The sequence below is a fragment of the Pantherophis guttatus genome, chromosome 1 (assembly GCF_059756535.1).
Source record: "Pantherophis guttatus breed Tessera chromosome 1, ASM5975653v1, whole genome shotgun sequence".
Classification (NCBI taxonomy): Eukaryota; Metazoa; Chordata; class Lepidosauria; order Squamata; family Colubridae; genus Pantherophis; species Pantherophis guttatus.
This window is the reverse complement of record NC_142063.1, coordinates 242,780,199-242,803,157: the sequence shown is the minus strand read 5'-3', so window position 1 is coordinate 242,803,157 and position 22,959 is coordinate 242,780,199. Positions and strand designations below refer to the sequence as shown.

The 22,959-nt window shown below is 33.7% G+C and overlaps 1 protein-coding gene across 3 annotated transcripts in view; it reads right to left on the bottom strand.

The window, feature by feature from the left end:
• Nucleotides 1–22,959, bottom strand: part of GRIK2 (glutamate ionotropic receptor kainate type subunit 2) — a 522,039-nt gene that overhangs the window by 94,354 nt on the left and 404,726 nt on the right. For all 3 annotated transcript variants that reach the window (XM_087882606.1, XM_034409067.3, XM_087882605.1), the window contains one exon: nt 18,931–19,148. In XM_087882606.1, coding sequence (XP_087738732.1) covers nt 18,931–19,148 — 218 coding nt within the window. The remainder of the gene's footprint in view (nt 1–18,930; nt 19,149–22,959) is intronic.

Sequence of the window (22,959 nt, the reverse complement as noted above, 5' to 3'; positions counted from 1 at the left end):
TATGCTACTGATTCTGTCCAATCTACTGTGGCTTCTTCTTGGATGCAGGCAACAGGAATTTAAGGCCAAGAGATTAAGAATTTCTGTGTACTAGAGTCATAGTTTATGATTCAGCTACTGCTCACTTGAATTAGTTGAATCAGATGTTTGTTTGTTTTTTTCACTGCAATGCAGTGCTAATAATCTTTTCCAAGATTAAAATATAATGCTGAGTTGTGAAGAATCTATTGTCTGTACTTTATTAATTAATTTTAGAAATTTATAAGGCCGCCCAGCTCTACAATAAATCTGGGCAGCTTACAATAAATTATTCAATATAATTAGAAGAAGCAACAACAACAGAACTCCCATTCAAACCATGGAAGAAAAGCAATGAAACATGAACCCATTCTAACACAAGTCTTGGATAAATAGGCAGGTTTTCAGAAATAAGAAGAGATTTATAAGTAATAACAAAATTCTTGAATTGCATCCAAAAGATTACTGGTTGCCAGTGCAGCTCCTGCATTAAATTATTATACCTATAATTGTCTGTGCTGCTATACTGCTATACTGAGAAGCTTAGATCTGTGATTGGAGGGAAAATGTTGCTATACAAAGTCAAAAGAGCCACTGCTCTACTGAAACTTTTGAAATATGTATAGACAATAAAATGATCTTAGATACAAAATACTAATAGAAATGTATATATGATTGTAGTTATAGGAAAAACACAGGGGGGAAATGCTCCCAGTTCGGACCGGATCACCCGATCTGATAGCGATGGAGGCGGGTGGTTCGGAAAACCAGTAGCAAAAATTCCTGCCCCTCTCCATGCCCAGCTGAACCGCGCAATCATCAGACACTTTTTAGAATTAGTTTTAAAAGCATTTTTTCTACAACTTCTTCGGCAGAAAAAATGCTTTTAAAAGTAAAAAAAAAAAAGGCTCTGCTGATCATGCGGCTCAGCTGGGATCGTCAGAAGCTTTTAAAAGCATTTTTTCTACAACCACTTCGGCTGAAGAGGTTATAGAAAAAATGCTTTTAAAAGCCTCTGACGATCCCAGATGTTGCCTGATCAGCAGAGGCTTTTTTTCTTTAAAAGCCTCTGACGATCCCAGCTGAGTTGTCTAATCGGCAGAAGCTTTTAAAAGCATTTTTTAATAACCTCTTTTCTAGAAAAATTCTAAAAAAAATCCTTTAACTTGTTTTTTCCAATCTTCCTTTATCATATCTTTTAGTGATAAAATCTCATTGTCTCCACCTAAAAGATCCATTCGGCCAAAGAGGTTGTAGAAAAAATGGTTTTAAAAGTAAACAAAAAAAAGTTGGCCACGCCCACCCAGTCACATTACCCCGTCACCAAGCCACACCCACAGAACCGATAGTAACAAAATTTACACTTCACCACTGGAAAAACAACCTGGAAAAATATTTCAGCAAGTTTGATGGGGAAAAAAGAAGTTGTTTTGCATATAATCTGCCCATTACATTCAAAATTTGTATTGATAGATGACAATGGCAGCTACATTGTGGTGGAAGTTAAGCGAAAGGGAGGTAACATAATCTAGTGACTTTAAATTTCAACTTTTAAAAGGAGAAATGGATCTTTTAGGTGGAGACAATGAGATCTTATCACTAAAAGATATGATAAAGGAAGATTGGAAAAAACAAGTTAAAGTAATTTTTCTAGAATAATCTTACTAAAGATTTAAAAAGTGAGGATGATTTGGGATGCAAGGAAAGCTTTAAGATGTTATTTTATACAATGGAATAGTGAATTTAAAAAGAAAAGGTGAGACAAAATGTTTTTGAAGAATTTTAGAAATCTCTAGGGGCAATAACAATAAGTTATCACATTACGTTTTTACCGAGCAATTATCTAAGTAAGAGGGAGATAAAGATGAACAATGCAAAACAAAGAAATTTTGAATTTCCAAATAAACCAGTGAGATAAATGGCATAGAAGTTTAAAAAAGACAAAGACAAAGAAAGTGATATTAAAGTTATAGAAAGGGAATACTGTAATAATAGATAATACGAAGATGCAAAAAGTGTTTCATCAGTATTACACTAATTTCTTCAGAAAATGGATGAATAATTACATAAACAGAATTCACCTAAAATTACAGATAATCAAATTTTGAATAGACCTATAACAATAAAGAAGCTGTGCAGAGCTGCAAATAAAGATTAAAATAGGAAAGGTACCTGGTCCAGATGGACTGCCAGCCTCTATTACAAACGTTTTGAAAATGAGCGTTTACAACCTTTATAAAAAAACAATAAGTACTATTTTGCAGAACAGAAAGATTCCTGATAGCTGGAAGGAGGCTAATACAACTTCTGGTGCCATGGTTAATATTGCCGGTTAACTCTACCCACAACCTCAATGGTCCCCCATTTATATTTATCTCAGCTATTTAAAATGGATAAAAAGACTTGTGGTACAGAGCAAAGTAAGTCAAAATTTGAAATACAATTGTGTACGGTACTGACAATGAATGTGTAATTGTCAAAATGTACAAACTTTTGTTCAAATTTGAAACAAGTTACATAATGTACAGTATCATAAAAAGCTTCTTGGATGAGAAACAAAATATCTTCAAGGAAAAACAAAGGAAGTCCAGCTGCCTTTTGAAAAAGCACCTTTGGGACAACCATGACCTGGATGACTGAGAATCTCCATAGACACTTCAAACATATGTTGGAAATGTGAACAGCATGAAGGGACATTTTACCGTGCTTGATGTAAATATAAAAAAGCTTTGAAAATGGATAGAAATACATAAGGATTTTAAAGATCAATATTTAATTAAAGCCAGAACTTTTCTTTTGAGGAATAATGGATAAACATTTGAAAAAAAAAAACCATGGAAGATTATTTCAATATATGATCATAGCAGCAAGATTATTGTATGCAGAGATGGAAAGATTGGACATTACCCATAATAGAGGAATAGGTAAAATTGACATATTTTTCTGACATGGATAAATTATCTTATTCAGTTAGAGAAAAAACCTTATCTACATTTACTGTTAACCAGTAGGCTCTTATAGCCTTTTAACATAGTTTTTTTTAAAAAAAAAATTAACTTGTGACTTATGGTTTTATGATGTTAGAGACTAAAATATATAGGATATTGTTCAGTTTGGGAAAGAAGTTATTGCATGCACTAACTCAACTATTTTCAGATGTTTATACACTTTTGCAAGACCAACATAGATCTCCAATTATTTAGTGGTATGCAGAATCATGAGTGAATTTATTTCATCTGAGTGAATGTTATACTTATCTGATTTATTTTGCTAATTGTTAGTATATTATTGTATTCATTTGCTTCACTCTTGTTGCTGGTCATTAACCAAATAAATATTATTAATTGATCGAATTAATGACTTTCATTTATTGATGTACATGTATGTCTGTAAATACATGGCTGTATATTTTAAATTTATTTTTGAATTAGTTTTTTTCCTTGTTTTATAATTTTCTGTGTTCCTTCTTCTTTTTTATATTACTTATATAAAATACCGGTATATAAAATCATTTTGTCAGCAATCAAATTTGATCATGTAGTTTAGGTCTTTAATCTCTACCAAGTATATTCTAGGAAAGAATAATTTATTTATTTATTTATTTATTTGTCTGTTTATTAGTTTGATTTATATGCCGCCCTTCTCCGGAGACTCAGGGCGGCTTACAATGCATTAAGCAATAGCCTTCATACTTTTGTATATACCTGCTTAGTAGGGCTTTTTTGGGCCTCCCTAAGTGGTGTTCTATTTTATACAAAGTCAGTTTATTGCCCCCACAAACCGGGTCCTCATTTTACCTACCTTGAAGGGATGGAAGGCTGAGTCAACCTTGAGCCTGGTGAGAATTGAACTCGCAGTAATTGCAGGCAGCTGGCAGCTAAATGCTACTTTTAACAGTAGTTTAGTCTGCTGCGCCACCAGGCTCATCTCTCTATTAGATATTTATTAGATATAAGTAACACTTTAAGACTTTAGTCAACATAAAATAATTTGAGGATGGTGTCTGTGTTCATGAGTTATAAATATTTTATGAACAATGTTTCGTCTTCCCCTCAATCATCTTCATGCTCTTAAAACCTGCTCTGAGGAATTTGGAATTGTTCTGAGCAGACAGGAGTTCAAGAGCTCAGGCAGAAGAAAAGGAAAAGAGAATTAACTGAAGATGAATCACATGATGCTTGAATTTGCCCAAGGAATCAAAATAATATCAAGCAATTTGCCCAAGCATTCAGTCCAGGAAGAATGCTCCATTTTGCCAAAGTATTAGAATAAAAAGCAAAAAGCAGACAATTTATTGTTATTTTTGGTTTCTGATATTACTATTTTGTGACTGTGCCATGTGAAATAGGGAGCAGATTAGATGTAATGTGACTTCTACAGCATAAATAGTTGGATCCAAACCTACTCCCACTTAGTAGACTCACTGAAATAAATTGAATTTTATTTTTTTTAAAAAAACCCACTTGGCTTCTTGAAAAGAAAAAATTCTGAAATGTACAGGATGCATAAGAACAAAGAATACTAAAATATGTCCTCAGAAAGGTTATTTAGTTTAATCACACCTTTGGAAATGCACTGCAAGGAACTAAATCAAATCATACACTGGAGTACTGCCAGAAAGAAAATACAGCCATGATTCTTTAATGAGCAGGTGAATTAGGGAAATAGCAGGTTGATTCCTTAGCAGTCTTATAGAAGGTTCCAATAAATTGGAATGCTAACGACACAATAAAACAACTATCGGACATTCCAGCCATAATGTATTTTTACTCCAAAATCAAATTTCATCAGATACATCTGACTATGATAGTACTCTTAGTTGGTAGGCTAAGGGCAACATGTAAACAGAGATGTTGATTTGCACAAAATAGTATACACCTGCTTCAGCAAAATTGGGTCATGCTTGTGACATATTAGCCAAAATGGGGCAAAACCTGAGTGGTATTATCCTAGATACTTAGCGGGGGATGGGGCATGGGTATAACTAAAGCTGAGAATCTATTTTTTTCTAACCTGTCCACCTGTAATGTTACTAGAGGTAGAATAAAATGGATAGTGAAATTTTAAGATACACAAATGCTAGTAGAAAGTTACTGGCAATTATATTATCTATTGTGAAGAATGAGTGTTTGCTCATGGAAGTGACAATTTGTAGTCTGGAAGTGACCAGATTGTCCATGGAAGTGACAATTTTCTGTGTCAGGAGAAACATAAGAGTAAAATGAATTGCAAGTGCACTTGCATAGCCAAAAAAGGGAGAGAGAGAGAGAGATAAGATCAAAAATAAATCATAAATGTTGAGTGAAAAGAAATGTGAGGGACTTGGACCCAAAAAATTATACTGAAGTACTTAAAAAGAGAAGGAATAATGATTAAACAGCTAAATGAATAAACAAAGGAAAAGCAAAAGGGTTTAGAAGAAGGATGAGACTGAGAAATTTGTGGTAGGCTAGGAGTGATTAAATTCATAAAAAGAGCAAGGCAATGCACGGATATGAGGAAAACAAGCATGGTTTGACAGGAAAGAAAGGTATACAGAAATATAGTGAAAGGTGCTGTTGTGAACATGTTTTAGCCAGGCTCCCTCTTGTTATATTTCCTTTCTTTACATTATTTTATTCACTTCTTACTCTTTTTCTGTGTTTTGTATAATTTTTGCCTAAATAGGAATGGCATGATGTTTTCTTCACTGAGGTACATTTACTTGAGGGAGTGGAAAGAAAGGGACATAGAAATCTTTGTTTTTTTGTTTTTTTTTTACATATTTGAAAGAAATAGGAAATTCATTATGAATTTATCCTCAGTCTGTCAAATATTATAAAAATAAACATAAACTATAAGACGAATATCATGGAAGGGTACATGCAGAGGTGGGTTTCAGCAGTTCTGACCAGTTCTGGAGAACCGGTAGTGGAAATTTTGAGTAGTTCGGAGAACCAGTAATAAAAATTCTGACTGGCCCACCCCCATCTCTGCCTCCCAAGTCCCAGCTGATTGGGAGGAAATGGGGATTTTGTGGTAACCTTCCCCTGGATTGGGGATGGAATTGAAATTTTACAGTATCCTTCCGCTGCCATGCCCACCAAACCACACCCACCAAGCCATGCCATGTCCACCAAGCCACACCCACAGAACCGGTAGTAAAAAATTTTGAAACCCACCACTGGGTACTTGGTATATATAAATATATTTATATAACAAAATAACTGCTCATATTTTGTCCTTAATAAATAAACTTTGAATGCATGCAAGCAAAAGAAAACCAAAGCATGTTTCTAACAACTATAAACATGTAAGAGATTGTTCTTGATTTTGTGTTCAAGCAATTCATATTGCACAATGCAATAACTAATGGCATATTAAAATTATGTTGGCAAGTATATGCTTCCCATTTGCATAGCTGTAATTATAATTCAGAGACAGCAACACATGCTTCTTCAATCAAAATTCATTAGGAATATGACACAAAGGACATTCTTTAGATGTTTGCCAAATATATATATTTATTTATTTTCAAACCACTCATCCACTTTGGGAAACACATTAAGATTTAAATTACAGTAAAGAAAGTAGTTTTCTTAGGGGAAATCTAAAAAGAAACTAGCAGTAGCACAATTTCAACACACTCAGCAGATTTGCCTTTGTGATGCTTTTGTGCATTATGTTTATGAATGAAAAATTGTTCATGTTAGAAAATGCAATGCATCCAATTTCTCTTCTACATTTCTTATCAATAGCACATCACTTCTAGAAACTAGAATAGTATTATTAAAGGATAGAGACTAAAATTTAAAATGTATTTGTAAATTAATCTATATGTGGGCTAGACTAATTGCACAATATATATAGATGAAATATCAAGACTGGCAACAATTGTCTTCAAGCTGCTGAACAACAATAGGTAAGAATATTTTATGTAGGCTACAAAATTGAAGGCCACTTTGGTTCCAGATTTTTTAAAAAATATCTCAGAATGCCACAGGGCAGCACTATCTTTTATCTACAACAACTGGTAAAGAAATATCAACAATTCTGGTAAGAAAAATGAAAAATGCTCTTGCATTTTAAAGAATTTTAATGTATGTATTATGATGAGATTAAATAGTTAGATTTGCCTTCTTGGTTATTGAACTGAACTTTAAGAAGAGTTATATTTGAGTGAACTAAGTCATTTCCTATGGTTGTGTTGTTTTTCTGGTTATTATTGATAATATTATCTGCTAATTTTCTGAAAATAATGATACAGCCTTTCTAGTATTTTCTCATTCTGTTCTCAAATTCTTAATATAATTTGGGGAAAGGAAAATAAGGTACAAAAATATTATTGATGTGTTGTATTATTTACCCCAAATCCGTAATTAATCAGTTTTTGAAGAATTTTGGATTTATAAAAGTTTTATTTATAGTTAAAAATATACATTGCCGTTGAAAAGAAATTATGACCTGAACCTACAATATTAACTCTCTCAGTCTCAAAGATTGGCTTTTTTATTATTTAACAGAAAGAATTAATACTCTAGCCCCATATCAAAAAGTTGTCACTTTAAAAACTCAGATAGTTGTATGAAGCTATTGTAACAAACCTGTGTTCTGTTCCCTTGTCCTTTTCTTTATTAATTTCTTCCAATATAGATAGATGATAGATAGATAGATATAGTAGATAGATAGATACCCTGTTTCCCTCAAAATAAGACATCCCCTGATAATAAGCCCAATCGGGCTTTTGAGCGCATGGCAATAAGGCCAAGCGCTTATTTCGGGGTTCAAAAAAATATAGGACAGGGTCTTATTTTCGAGGAAACACAGTATGTATGTATGTATGTATGTATGTATGTAGGTAGGTAGGTAGGTAGGTAGGTAGGTAGGTAGGTAGATAGATAGATAGATAGATAGATAGATAGATAGATAGATAGATAGATAGATAGATAGATAGATAGTTCAGTATAAAATAAATTAGCTAGAGCAGCACTTTTAGAACAACATTTGCTATTTTTAATGCATGTTAGAAAAACATTTGTCAATGTCAGATTAAAGCCAAATTACGCTGTATTAAATGGGAGATAGATAGATAGATAGATAGATAGATAGATAGATAGATAGATAGATAGAAGAAAGAAAGAAAGAAAGAAAGAAAGAAAGAAAGAAAGAAAGAAAGAAAGAAAGAAAGAAAGACTACTTGTTGATCACAACTTATACCTATTTTTTTAAAAAAGAATAAATCATAAGTTAGGTATAAATTTTGTAAAAGCAGAGTATAAGATGTACCCGGTATGTATATTGTACAAAGGAAATGAATTAACCATTTATTTTATTGGTATGAAAACAAAAGATGTTATATCTAAACATGAGAGAGAAAAACACATTTAAATTCATGTACACAAAAATTGTCATACAATACCCATTTAAAGATAAATTTTATTTTATTCTGCAGGTTTGTCAATATAGAAATCAAAAATTCCTAAATACTCATTCTAACCACAAGGTTTTAAATCAGTGGTTCCCAAGAGGGGGGCAATTTGATTTTTAATGGGGGAAATTCAAAAATGAGCTATTAACTGAATTTTTAAAGCCCACTAATTGTTCTTATATATTTGTGATGAAACAGCTGTGTTTCATTTACCTATTGTTGTCTTTGTTAAAGTGCATTTGAATTGTAAGAATTCTATGTCACCGGGGGCGGGGGGATCAGGATTTTAGAGATGCTTAGGTGTGGCATGGCCAAAAAAAGGTTGGGAACACTATTTTAAACTATGCCTTCATCATTAAGAAAAAATATTTAATATTTTGTGTATATACCAAAAACTTCTAAGATCAGTTCCAAACTAAAGTTAAAAAAAATTCTCTTTTGAATGATGAGTGAACAAAGCCAAAATGATATGGACCTATCAAAAAACTGGAGGTGTACATTTCTTGCTTGTGATCAGTTTAGAATGCATGATTCTTTCAGCTGTTTTCCTCTCTCTATTTCCATCTAACAGACAAACAGGGATATCAACAAACCCCATAGATTTCCTAGTTTTCTGCCTTCAACAATTAAATAAGTGAAATATTTCTTACATTCTCACTATCTGCATCTGCCTTCTGTGGTTTACATTTTCCAGTGGCTACGCATGTGTAAGGAGAAGGGCTCAAAACAGTTAAATTGTGGTGAGCTGCTAAAATTGGGGGAATTCTGTACAGTAAGAATAAGTATTTTCCGTTGTATGCAAGCACTGAGTCAGAGATTGCATGTATGCACAGCACAATGGGTGCCTTCCCTCCCCTCAGTTCAAAGAATTGAATTGGCACAGCTTGTTGGGAAGTGTGCATTAAAATCCACTGCCCCCTCCAGGCATTCAGCATTACAGGATCTGCTAATTTTCTGGAACAACCTATTCCTATAAACCCAATAACATACAGTCTTTCCAGTATTTTCTACTCTCTTCTGTACTTTGTACTCAATGGTTGCTAGGGCTTACATGGAAGAGGCATGGTTTTGTTGACTACAGAACTCAGTGTACAAAGAGTTGTATAATGCTGCATTGAGACAGCATTATAAGGGGTGGGGACCCAAACTGGGCAATTACTATACCTTTACAACAGTATATCTAAAGGAGGGCAGAAAGTGCAGAAATCCAGAAACCACTTATTTGGATGCTCAATTGTTCCATTTCTTCATGAGCCAATAGAAATGATTTCACAAGGACTGTCTCAATAACAGCTTGTTTGAGTTCCTGTAAGCTAATGCCTGAATCATCAGTTATAATATTAAGCCACCTCATCTTGGATTGATTTTTATTGTTTTTCATGTTTCCCTGTATCAGGAAATTGGCTTTACATTATAGGTCACAAATATTATAGCTCTAGTCACATTAATAGTTCTTCCAGTAATCAGTCTAGATTTACTTCATCTAGTATGGATATGTTGTTTGTCTTGCTGTACAAGGAATTCTAAATAAATTACTTTAATGCTACAATTCAAAAGTATTCATTTAGCTTTGTTCAGCTTTTCTGATGGTGTATCTTTCATAGACATTGCCTTCAATCTGATACCTCTGCACTTAGTAGGTATACAGCGGGGAATACATTTAATATATTAGAATACATCCAGTTTCTATTTGCATTTTGAAGCTCTAGATTGCAAAACCTTGAGTATTTTCTTAGTAATATATAGTAGCAATTGGGTGGTAGCTTCAGCATTATTAAGCTCTGTTATTTCTTTGCAAGGTAAAAAGGTAGAGGTTTCCTTGTCAGTCAGTTCTGACTGTAGAGCATGATCCTCATCTCTGTTTTTTAGTTGAGGGAACCAATGATATCCAAAGACAATATCCATGGTCAAGTGGTCAACCAAAGGCACATATATACTGGTATCTTCCCACCAAAGTGATACCTATTGATCTACTTGCATTTGCATGTTTTCAAACTGCTAGGTGGGCAAGAGCTGGGACAAATAATGGAAGCTCACCCTGTTGCACAAAACTTGAGTGTCAAACCCAGGCTGTCAGCTCTCTAATTGACAAGGTCAACTTCTTTAACCGCTGAGCTATTGTGTCCCTTATTTCTTTGCATTAGAACAGGGCTGTCAAACTCCCGGACTGTGGGTCAGATGCATCACACGCTGACCACACCCACACCAGGTTTAGTGAAGGTGGAAAAAGTCCCGCTATGTCACGTGATGCCGCCATGACGATGTGAGTTTGGCACCCCTGCATTAGAATATAAATTGGTATTTTATATTCTTTTGATTACAGCCATTCCATATGCTACCTGTTTACAAACAGTATGTATCTCTTTAACTAAATCATAAACCAATATTTTTAAATTTAAATTAAATCCAGAATTGGGTTTCAGCAGGTTCTGACCAGTCCTGGAGAACTGGTAGTGGAAATTTTGAGTAGTTCAGAGAATTGGTAAATACCACCTTTGACTGGCCCCACCCCCATCTATTCTCTGCCTCCCGAGTCCCAGCTGATTGAGAGGAAAAGGGAATTTTGCAGTAACCTTCCCCTGGATTAGCGAGGAAATGGATATTTTAAAGTATCCTTCCCCTGGAATGGGATGGGAATGGAGATTTTACAGTATTCTTCCCCTGACATGCCCACCAAGCCATGCCATGCCCACCAAGCCACACCCACAGAACCGGTAGTAAAAAAAATTGAAACCCACTGCTGCATCAAATATGGACAAATTGAAAATGTGATTAGTAAAGAATACATCCAAAGGGTTAAAAAATTGCTAAAGGCAAAATTGAACAATGGAAAGACCATCAAAGCCATCATTGCCTAAGCCATTACTGGGATTATTAACTAAATACAATCTTAACTGGACAGTTTGGTTTAAAAAAAAAACAAGAAAACTGATGATATTCACTATGCATTACGTGAGTGAAGAAAAGTGTACATTGGCTGATTATATAAAAGATAGCCAAAAGCAAGAATTGATGTAAACTAAAAATTGGAACTTGATAAACATATAGGAAACAAAAAGTGACTATTTAAGTCATGTAATAAAAACACAAACAGAATATTGGCAAAGAAAAGCATTACAGGATCTATTTCTACAAAAGATAGAGGGCAGGTGTATAAGCCCTGGTAAGGACTTACAACTGGAATATTAAAAAAAAGAAAAAGAAAAAAAAAAGAAACCAAAGACTTGACTTTGGCTGTTCAAAAGAAACCTATTTGAACAATGCAATTAAGGCTGAATTTTTTTAAAAAAATAATCAAATGAGTCAAAGTGCAGATCATTCGAAGAAGCAGAATAAACAATACATCATATATTCAGCTTGTGTAAGAAGATCACACAAGAAACAATATAATGCAGTCCCCAAAATTATTCAGTGGAATGTCACATCTGTAAAGTTTCTCATGTAACAGTAACAAAAAAATTGTTGTCAATATAGAGTTGATTAAGTAGTCAAAAATCAGCAGGTAAAATTATTGTGGGATTTCCAAATATAAACTGGTGAAGTCTTGTTCCATAACACACCTGATTTAATTGTGGTTGAAAAGAAGATGCTGTGGATAATCAATGTGGAATGGGAGACAAAGAATTGGAGAAGATCATAAAATATCAATATATGAAAATTGAAAGATTATGGCATAAACCAGCCATGGGGATCCTAGGACAGTTTCTTGGATAGCATTTAGAAAATATGTGCATTAACAAAATTTCTATCTGTCAATTACAAAAGGCCACACTCCTTGGATCTGCACATATATAAGGACAACACATTTTTGATATCATAGATTCCTGAGAAGAACTCAATGCCAGCTAAAGAACTGGCAGTTATGACTTCCACTGTGTATAATGTATATAATGATAACCCATGCTACTTGTACTTTTCTATGTACGTTAATAGCTTGTTGTATACCTTTTTTACTTATGGGACTCAAAACAAATCATCTTATTATAACCATAAAGCCAGACATAATAAAATAAAATAAAACAAAATAATAAAATAAAATAAAATAGTAGAATTTCTACAAACATTTAGAAAATCAGTGAGCATAATATTGTATTTTAGATATCTTATATTCAAACTGGAAAAAGAATCTGAAAAAGTTTCTGACCCTGGACATTAATATCTACATACTGTACAGTAGATTTAATTATTTCTTTAAAATTGAAAAAGAAAGCTGATAGTGGTTATGCTACATCAATTAAGAAACGAGACAAAATTTCTTAAACAACAACTAAAAGGACTTTTTGTGAGAACATAATAGATATTTTCTCTAATTAATATGTATATGCTATTAACTCCATTAGTTAAATAATATGGCACAATTAAGTGAATAAGTATATGAAACAATTGTGTTCCATTCTAGCACATTGTTAATCAGCTATAAATGAATGAATAATATTCTTGAAGGTATTCCTAACCCACGACAGTTGCATTAATTGAATATTTATAAAATACGTAGATCACACGAATGGATAGATGATGCCCTAGAAGGGCATTATTTGTTAAAGAAGCACTGTAGACTAAAAATTAGAATAATATTTAAAAGAAACAAGAGTAAATTATTCATTTCAGAAAAAAGCAAATACAGATAGTCCTTGACTTATAATCATAATTCAGACAAGAATTTCCATTGCTAAACAAAGCAGTTGTTAAATGAATTGTGCCCAATTGTACAATCTTTTTTGCCATGGATATTACACAAATTACTGCACTTAAGTGAATCGTGTGGATTTTAAGATAAACCCAGCTTCCCTCATTGCCTTTGCTTGTCAGAAACCAGTTATGAAGGTCATAAATGGCAATCACATAAGCCCAGGATGCTGCAACCATCATCAGTACATGCCAGTTGCCAAGCATCTGAATTCTAACCATGGGGATATTGCAAGAGCCATAACTGAGAACTGGTAATAAGTCACGTTTTTCAATGCCACTGTAACTTCAAATGGTCACTAAACAAACAGTTGTAAGTTGAGAACCTCCTATATTCAGGTATGGAATGGGTGATAATTGGACTGATACCTCATATAACATGGCCTTCAAAAGTTACACAAAGCTATAGGCTACACCAATAATACTTTCAAATTATGGAGAATAATAGTTTCACTGTAGAGTACTTTGGTTAGATCCTATTCAGAAGATCTAAGTCAGGCCAGTCAAACTGGCAGCCCGAGGGTAGGATGCGCCACGTGCAGGCCACACCCACCCCAGCTCTGCAAAGGCAAAAAACATCATGATAAGTCACGATACATCATATGACATGATCGAGCTTGACACCCATGATCTAAGTCTAAGTCTAGAACACACACTTAAAGAAGGATTAATACAGGATGAATCCTGTACATACAAAATATATAAAGAAAGGTAGCAGGATTATCCAAGGTTCAATAAGGAGATGCTAGGACAATTTCACTTTTAGCCTTCAGAAAAAGTATCAGAAGAAAGAAATCACCTGTCTTAGTTCAGGACACAAAGTAGGTACGGAGAAGTATAGAAAGGCAGATTCAGATTAGGAATTTCATAAAATTCAGTAAATTACTGAGAAAGGACTTTTCCTTTCTTTCTTTCTTTCTTTCTTTCTTTCTTTCTTTCTTTCTTTCTTTCTTTCTTTCTTTCTTTTTTTTTTTTTTGCTGAATTATTTAAGCAGAGACTTCAGTGGGATTCCTGCACTGGAGGGGAGAGGAGTTGAACAGGTGCTTAAATGATCCCTGCCAACACTATGATTTCTCTCTCCTTCCTTCCTTCCTTCCTTCCTTCCTTCCTTCCTTCCTTCCTTCCTTCCTTCCTTCCTTCCTTCCTTCCTTCCCTCCCTCCCTCCCTCCCTCCCTCCCTCCTTCCTTCTTCTAATATTATTGGAGTATAAGCAGGTTAACTTTTCCAATGAATGGATACAATTCAGGAGAAGACTGTAATTTTCACAAAGTTTTAGATGATTAATATTGCTTAACAGAATTCATAAAAGGCCGCCTTATTTTTCACGATCATTTTTCCCGTGTTGAGGAGGGCATTTGCTGAGTTAAGTCTGCAATGGGCTCAGTGTTTACTAATGAAAGGTAATGCCAGTTAATGTATTTGTGGAACCAGAGCTACTGAAGATATTTTCTATCCTCTATTTTTATCTGATTTATGCTGATCCTAGAAAAAAATTGTTGCTTCATTTTATCTACCAAGGAAATGATTTTTCAGTATTGCAGTTGGTTATCAACTTTTTGGCAGACGAAAAGACTTTTGTCACTGCAAAAAAGTTGCATACAGATTTTGACCAACATAAGCAGGATGAAAAGTGAGAAATTCTTAAACTATTATAGTTCATTTATATTTTTTCACATAACGTATTACAGTATGTTAGATGTACTGATATTATGAGCACTAATTAAAAGATATGCAAGATTTAAGAAATCCTTTATAACATCACTTTTAAAAGTAGAAACCATTACGTGATATTCAGAAATGTTAGGGAACTGGAAAAAACACTGAACTTTTCAGGGGGTTATGTTATTAATGGTCAAAGCTAAGCTCTGAACCATCTGGCTACCCTGTCCTATACACAAATGATACTTTAGATCAATCTTTTTCAGCTTTTGCAACTTTGAGATATATGGACTTCAGTTCCCAAAATTTCACAACCATCATCTCTTAATGTTCTTAAGGTTGAGAAAGATGTTCAGGAAGAAAAGGCATGCAAGAGGCAACAAACATCCAGCATCCAAATGTCAAGCCTCCAAATAATATATTAAAAATGAGTTTTCAACCTCTAATTTGTTATTGATAGATACTGAAATGTTCAATATCTATCTATCTATCTATCTATCTATCTATCTATCTATCTATCTATCTATCTATCATCTATTTTCAAAAGGAATTACAGTGATTCAGAGTAGCAGCTATAATGTCTCATGGTTTTTGACAGATCCTGTTATTATTGAGGTTTTATATTTTCATCTAACCCAAAGAATGCAGATATTTGCACTATGTTATGTTAGAATAAGGCTGTTTTGCTTAGTTTTTACTTAAAAAAAAATCTTTCTCTAATAGGAGACACTCATAACCACTCTACTACTATCTTTCTTATGCCATGTCAATAAGGAGTGAACTTTCATTTTCAGGACCAAATATTCCTCTTATGATTGAATTACAAATATGAATGCAATTACTCAGGCAGCTATGACATCTACTTAATTATGCTACATAAATAAAATTAGGAAAAGTAATGCATGGAGAAAAGAAAAAAATGTTACTTTCTTATATGGAAAAACTAAGTCAGTCCTGAAATTAATTACAAATTCCAGGATTATCATATTAGGAGACTTGTTTCAGAATTTTTACCATATAACTACCATGTTTCCCCGAAAATAAGACCCTGTCTTATATTTTTTTGAACCCTGAAATAAGTGCTTGGCCTTATTGCCATGTGCTCAAAAGCCCAATTGGGCTTATTATCAGGGGATGTCTTATTTTGGGGTTAACAGGGTAACATTATAATTTTGCACCTATATTTATGGGGGGGGGAATAGGCTTAGAAGCTAGCAGCCCCTATTTTCTAAGGAGAGTAATTTTGGCAGACATCTACTTTTCACTCCATTGTATATGGAATAATTTGAGCCACACATTGAATGTATGTTTTACTGCACTACACAAGAATTTAACAGACTATACTTTTGTTATTCCAATTCTTGAATAAAATTAATTCTAACTCCAATATAAAATAAATTAATACTAATTAAAATTGTATTCCATCTTTGGATTTAAAATATGTTCAACTGCAATTTTACACCATATTTGCACTGCTTACTGCTTCAGACAGGAAGGCGGTACAGAAAGTGGTTTGGATGACAGAAAAGATCATTGGTAGTTCACTTCCTTCTATCCAGGACATAGCATATAAGCAATGCTTAAGCAGAGTCTGCAGGATTGTCTGGGACATTATACATCTTCTTCATGACCTGTTTTCCTTGTTACCTTCTGGGAGGAGGCTTCGTGGTATCCGAAGCAAAACATCCAAATTCAGTCACAATTTCACATAGCATCAATCTTGTGAACTCTCAAGTTTTCTCTTTCCACTATGTATTCAAAATGGGCAGTGATTAATATATACATGTATGGGTTCAGGTACATATTTATATATGTATATAGCATGTGTATATGAGTGTTATGTATGTGTATGGATAGATACACACTTTCTCTTGAGTGCAGGCAACAGAATTTCATTTTTAATGTGGGCCAGTAAAAAAGTGACAATAAAAATTATCTTCTTATCTTATCTATTTTCCCTTCCCTTCCCTCCCCTCTCCTCTCATCATCTTACTTTATCTGCTTTCTTATGTGATAGATACTACTGGGTTCAACTTTTAATATGTATGCATAGAAAGCAATAATTTGGAAAAAAATAAAATTAAAAAACATTGTAAAATAGAATCTGTAATCAGGGAACAGAAAAGAAGCAATAAATAGCATCAGATAAGAAAAAGAACCCTGCTCTTTAAGAGTTTAGGAGGAATAGTAGTTCTGACAATTGGACTCCAAAACATTGCTTTTCCTCTCAGACATACAATCAGATAGAATAGATGATTGACGTTCTTTACAAGATCAAAATAAATATGACAGTAAATTAAAGCCCTCTATTCTTCTTTGGTAAAGGAGAATCAATTATCTGTGTCATCTATACTCTCTGGGAGGTTAATCATATGGTCTCTTTAAAGACCAAAAAAAAAAAAAAAAGCTCTTCAAACATTCCCCTATTTGTGTTCTGACAGTTTTAATGCCCCAAACCATTACGGTCGCTATAATTGATTAGTTCCTACTAAATAAGAGTATTTTTTTCCTCATAAAATTTTCATTAAGATGCTGTATACATCTTCTGCAAAACAACCCACAAGTAAAAGCATTTCTCATTCTTTTTGGGCAGTGAAATATTAATTAGTTTTAATTTCTAGAGTAAATTGAATTTCCACCAGAGCTTGGTTTATGTTTATTTAACTCTTGTAGTATCAGCAGAAATAGCTAAATTATTCATAAAGTCAGACAAAATTCAGACAAACTATTAGGTCACCAGAATAATAATTAATTTTGAAAGTTATCACCTGTGTTTGCAAATATCAGGATACTCATAGGTCATAAGAACAAAAATATATATGCAATTAGCAGTTGCATAAGTCTATCAATTTTTTTCTCAAACCTTTCATATAAATTGCCTTATGCTGTTATATTTCTTTCAATCAAACAGACCAACAAAGTCAGCTGTTCCCAATTCCCCAGAGGTAGAGTGTTTAAATCCATTTGAAAATATTAACAGTTTGCCCTGAGAAGTGAATGACCCACACATATTTTAAAATAACAGCAGCTTATCCACCTTCAGTGCAACTAGATATTTGTTTCTTCAGAAATGAAAGGATGATGCCAACACCATTGTAGCTCACAAGCAGGAAAATAAATGAAACTGAAATAATAACAACAAATGAGTAGCTATAAAGAAGTTTTAGGATATAGTCGCAGCTTGTTCTCTTACAGTTAACTTCCCATACACATGCATACAAAGTTAGGAGCAACCTCAATCTTATCTTTGAAGTTAGCTTCCATTCGCAGTACAACTTCACAGGAACAGCAAGTGAGGAAGCTGAGAATGATGGAAACATCCAGCCTCATGTTTCTAGAGCTTGTTGCTTCTATGCCGTTGTTGAGAATGTGTATATATATCTGTATTTCTGGACTATTTATTGAATTCATGAGAAAGTTTCTAAAAATGCTAAAAACATTACAAAAGTCAGATGGATCAGACCCTAATAAATGAATTCATGCTGACAAAAGCAAGTATTATTGCTTTTTATTTTTATTTTTTTAATGGGCAAGGGGTATTATCCAGTACCTCAGTCCACTTCTAAGAAGCAGTTCAGGCTCACACAAATTTGACATATGAAGCTGAATACTGCATTCTAACTGGTAACTTTTTCAAGGTCTAATGAAATTGAATATATCAGGACAGGGTTTACCAATAAGATGATTCTTATATTGTTCTATTTAAAAAAAAATAATAATTACTATTTAGTAATTTATGCCAAGTATAATGCAAATAAGGATATCACTTTGGTACTGCCTTAGTACATCAGAAACATATTGGTCAAATGTCCAACCAAGATCTGATGTTTCTAAGTAATAAAATAATACAAGTTGATTCATCGGTAAATATATGTTACAATAAAACAAAGAGAATCCAGCAGAAGTATCCTTTGTCCTGCTTTTTCATTAGTCCCTTGATGAAAAAGTCAGGATAAATATGTTAACAACAACTATCACTTCAAAAGTAAATTATTTATGTACAAATATAACCTATATCTTCAAATATGCCAGAAACAAATACCCCACCCAGATTTAAAAATAACTTAGGTGAAGAAAGGGCTTTCCTGCCTGCTAATTTGTTGAGTAAAAGAAAACATAGAGTTCCCTCCCTCTCATTAATTAATTTTAAAGGTCCTACCTTAAAAAAGGTCATGGTTGCTCCATCTTCAACAGTTCCATATTCTATTTTTGTTTGCTTTGCTAAGTCATCTGCTGAGTCAATGGGGGATTCCATGCGTTCCACTGTCAGAAAGGCGGCTAAATTAGCAGTGTACGAGGAAATGATGATAAGTGTGAAAAACCACCAAATGCCTCCCACTATCCTAGTGGAGAGGGCTTTGGGCATGAGCTCGGAACCTAATGAAAACCAGGGGAAAAGGATGAATCCAGAGTATTAACAATAGATTAGAATGTTAGAATTCAGGGTTTTATTATCAAGGAAACAGGGATTCACTGAGCCAATAACAATGAAATAAAACTACAGCTTAACTGACACATATGAAGACAAACAACGGAAATGGCAAAAAATTATATACATAAAAACATATGATGCCACACCCATACCCACACATACACAGACATATGCATGTGTGTGTAGATAGATAGATGATAGATAGATAGATGATAGATAGATAGATAGATAGATAGATAGATAAATAGATAGATAGATAGATAGATACATAGATAGATAGATAGATCTCACCCACACTTCAAAGTATTTTTTTGAAACAAATTGCAAGATTGTAGAACACAAGTTATAGCAATGGGAGACCTGAATGAATATTTCACTATCATAATCTAGCATATAGAAAATGACAAATAAAGCAGTAATGAAAAACAATCAGTGATGTGAGTCATAAAAGAGAAAGTTTCCATCTATCTTAAAAACAAATAATAAAACCTTGATCCTGTCAGTTAAAATTTGCAGAGTTCAAAGCATTTATGAGCTTCTAAATAATTTGCTCATAAAACATTTGACCTCCATAACAAATAAGATGCTATCTTAAACTCTAAGAAATAATAGAATTAATGGGGAAGGGGGAAGTATCAGGAAAACTCTGATACAAAGAAGGATACAAGAAATCTGAATATATCATGCAATCATATAAAAATCATCATAATGAAGCTAGATGTCACAAGTCAATAATAAAATCTCTATACATAGCTTCACACTTCAAAGTAAATAGAAGTGGATGAGCTACATATCTCATTTACTTCAAAAGCAATGAAAATATTACTATTGTACTTATTTTAAAACAAGTCAGACTATACATAAATTGCTGGAGTTGCCTGCTCATGACCATTAAAATAGAGGGATTTTGGTAATATCTTCATCATTCTAAATCACAATTTAATAACAATACAAAAGGCTGAAATCAGTAGCCTTTACATTCCTCTAATTTGCCAAATATATATATATATAATGCAATTGACATGCATGAAATCCTTAAGATGAAAAATTGAGTAACTTGAACAAACAAATATATATACAAATATATTCATTTTCCCATAATGGGCAAAATAATTTTGCAAGGTGTAGATGCAACAAATGGTCATTATAAGTAAAGTTTTAGAAATTTAAATTAATTAGCCAGGGATTGGTTTTATTTTTTTAACGAGGTAAAATGAAACGCAGGCAAGATGGACTATTTTATTCCTGATCAATTATAACATTCACATTCACTCAAGGATAAGGAGCTCCTCCAACAAAGTAGTGGAACTCATCTTGTAGTGAAGGGAACTTTTGCCAAACTCAACATCAAGTATGGAACAGGGGAGAAAAAAATAACTTTCGTTTTTGAAAGAGAGACGTGATATCCTAAACAAACTGTTTGGTCCAAAACAGCCCATCTGACCCTGAAGTTCATCATACCCTTGTGATTTCGAGGAAAATGAACAAAAGAAAAGAAGAAAAAAGAAGAAAAAAGCTGACAGCCTTGGACATGACAGCCAACTCCAGCACCAGACTTTGCCTAGAATTCTGCAGGGAAAAAAGTAAAAGAGTACCTTTCAGATGTAGTCGCTCCTATGCCCTGTCAGTCAGACACTTAAACAATAAAACACTAATAGTGCCAAATAAGCCCAAGAGCTTATACTGTTTTCTTTAAAACAGAAACTTAGAAAAGTCAAACAAGATTTGGAAGAAAAGAACATAGATATGTTTGCCATTCTTGCCCCAATTACCACAAGTTCGTATCTTACCAAGAATATAAAGGTGCCACCAAAGCCTGTAAAACAGAGCCTGGTTAGGGGCTGACTGTCATGTACCCAAGGTAACGTCATGTCCAGCACTATATCCCACAGTTTCCTGGGAGTAAGGGAACCAGGCAAGGAATGTATGAGTTTCCTCTATCATGTAGCCTCCAGCATTTGTTTCCTAGGTCAGTGTGTTAGGAACAAGATAGATAAAAGTAGACTCTTTGTGTGAGTCAGGAGTTAATAAGCGTAGGATGGTCTCTTTCGATGAAGATTGATTTCCATCAATTTAGACAAAAATGACTTAGTAAAAAAGTCATTTGTCTTATGTTGGGAGATTTGTTTTTCCATGTTAAAACATGTAAGGCACTGTCGCAAAAAAGGGTTCACAACAACCATTTCTGCTGCAATCCATAAATAATTAGTTAGTAGAATTCAATTTATCCCTACTTAGAACATATCATAAGTAAATTAAACTCCACTGATTTAAATGGAGTCACTGTAAAAGAGAATTACGCCTGAATATTAGTGAAATTTTATTTTATTATAGATTTAATTTAATCTAAATTATTTATTTACTTAAAGGGTGACTATCTTCAGTCAGAATTAATTGGAGGGTACATTTTATAGTTAGAGGGCTACATATTGCTTTAAACGTAATGTGGTTGTATCACTCTCCAACAGAGAAGTCGACATAGAACAAAACTTAAATTTGATTAAACAGCATCAAATACAACGTTTGTGATTATTGTTTTATCTATTTTCACAGTTAGTTCACTGAAGATAATTTAACAGTATATTTTGGAGCTGTTATAATTTAAGGGGATACCAATATAGCTGCTGAATAAGATTGTAACTTAACAGATGTGCTGCATCAAACTGCATGGAAAACAGATACAACACTGCAAAATATGCTGTTAAATTTATTTAAAAAGAAAATTACTTAGATAGAAACTTGTCAGTGTGAAATGTGAAGTGCCAGTGCTATTCAGCTCACATAAGAACTACATTCTTCTCTATGTGCAAATGATTCAGTTTACATATCTTAGTAAACCATAGTGTTGCATGAATCAACCAGTGCCCATGGTCATTGTTTCCCTTTTGTTTGTTTCTTTGATTGATTGGGTACATGGTCCTTATTTACCAGAAAACTTTTCTTTTTGCATGCCCACTTTCCTCTATTTTTCTAAAATTGCAAGCATTTCTAAGTGGTGGACTATTTTCACATACTTTATTTTCTAAAAAGCATTCAGAAGCTACAGCTATTCCAGAATGCAGTAATTTAAGTAGTTGTGGGTGTGCTCAAGGCATCCATGTAACACCTATCCTCTGAGAGCTTTACTGGTTCCAAGTTAGTTTCCAGTGTAATTCAAGATTTAAATTTAAAATCCTTCATGGTTCAGGGCCTAGATATCTGAATAAAGGGTGTTTTAATGTCTTTAAGAAAGGGTCCTTCTCCAGAAACCATTTTTGCATCTAACAGAACCAGAATATTTCCCAGAATGTGGCAGCACGGTGAGTTACAGATACTCCAAAGTGTTCCCACATACCACTATTCCGTGAGCTGCACCTATTTCCAGTAGGCACAAGGTCTCAAGTTATTTGTGGGCCAAACAATTTACTAGCTATTTTTTCACTCACTGATGAATGGTTCCTGAACCAGTTATTACTGTATTATGTATTATAATGTATTAATGTATCTGAGAGACAGTCCCACAGATAACATGGTCCCAAGCCATGAAGGGCTTTAAAGGTGACAACCAGCTCCTTGAATTGCACCCGGAAGCAAATCGGCAGCCAATGTAGCTCCCGCAGGAAAGGTGATACATGTGCACACTGAGAGTACAACTGAGTATAAACGCAGTCATATGCCTATAAATTAGGTACAGTGAACTTAATGGAACATACTTTTCTGTATCTCTACAAGGGATTCTACTCTGATTCTACTCTTCTAATTAATAATAAAGAAATA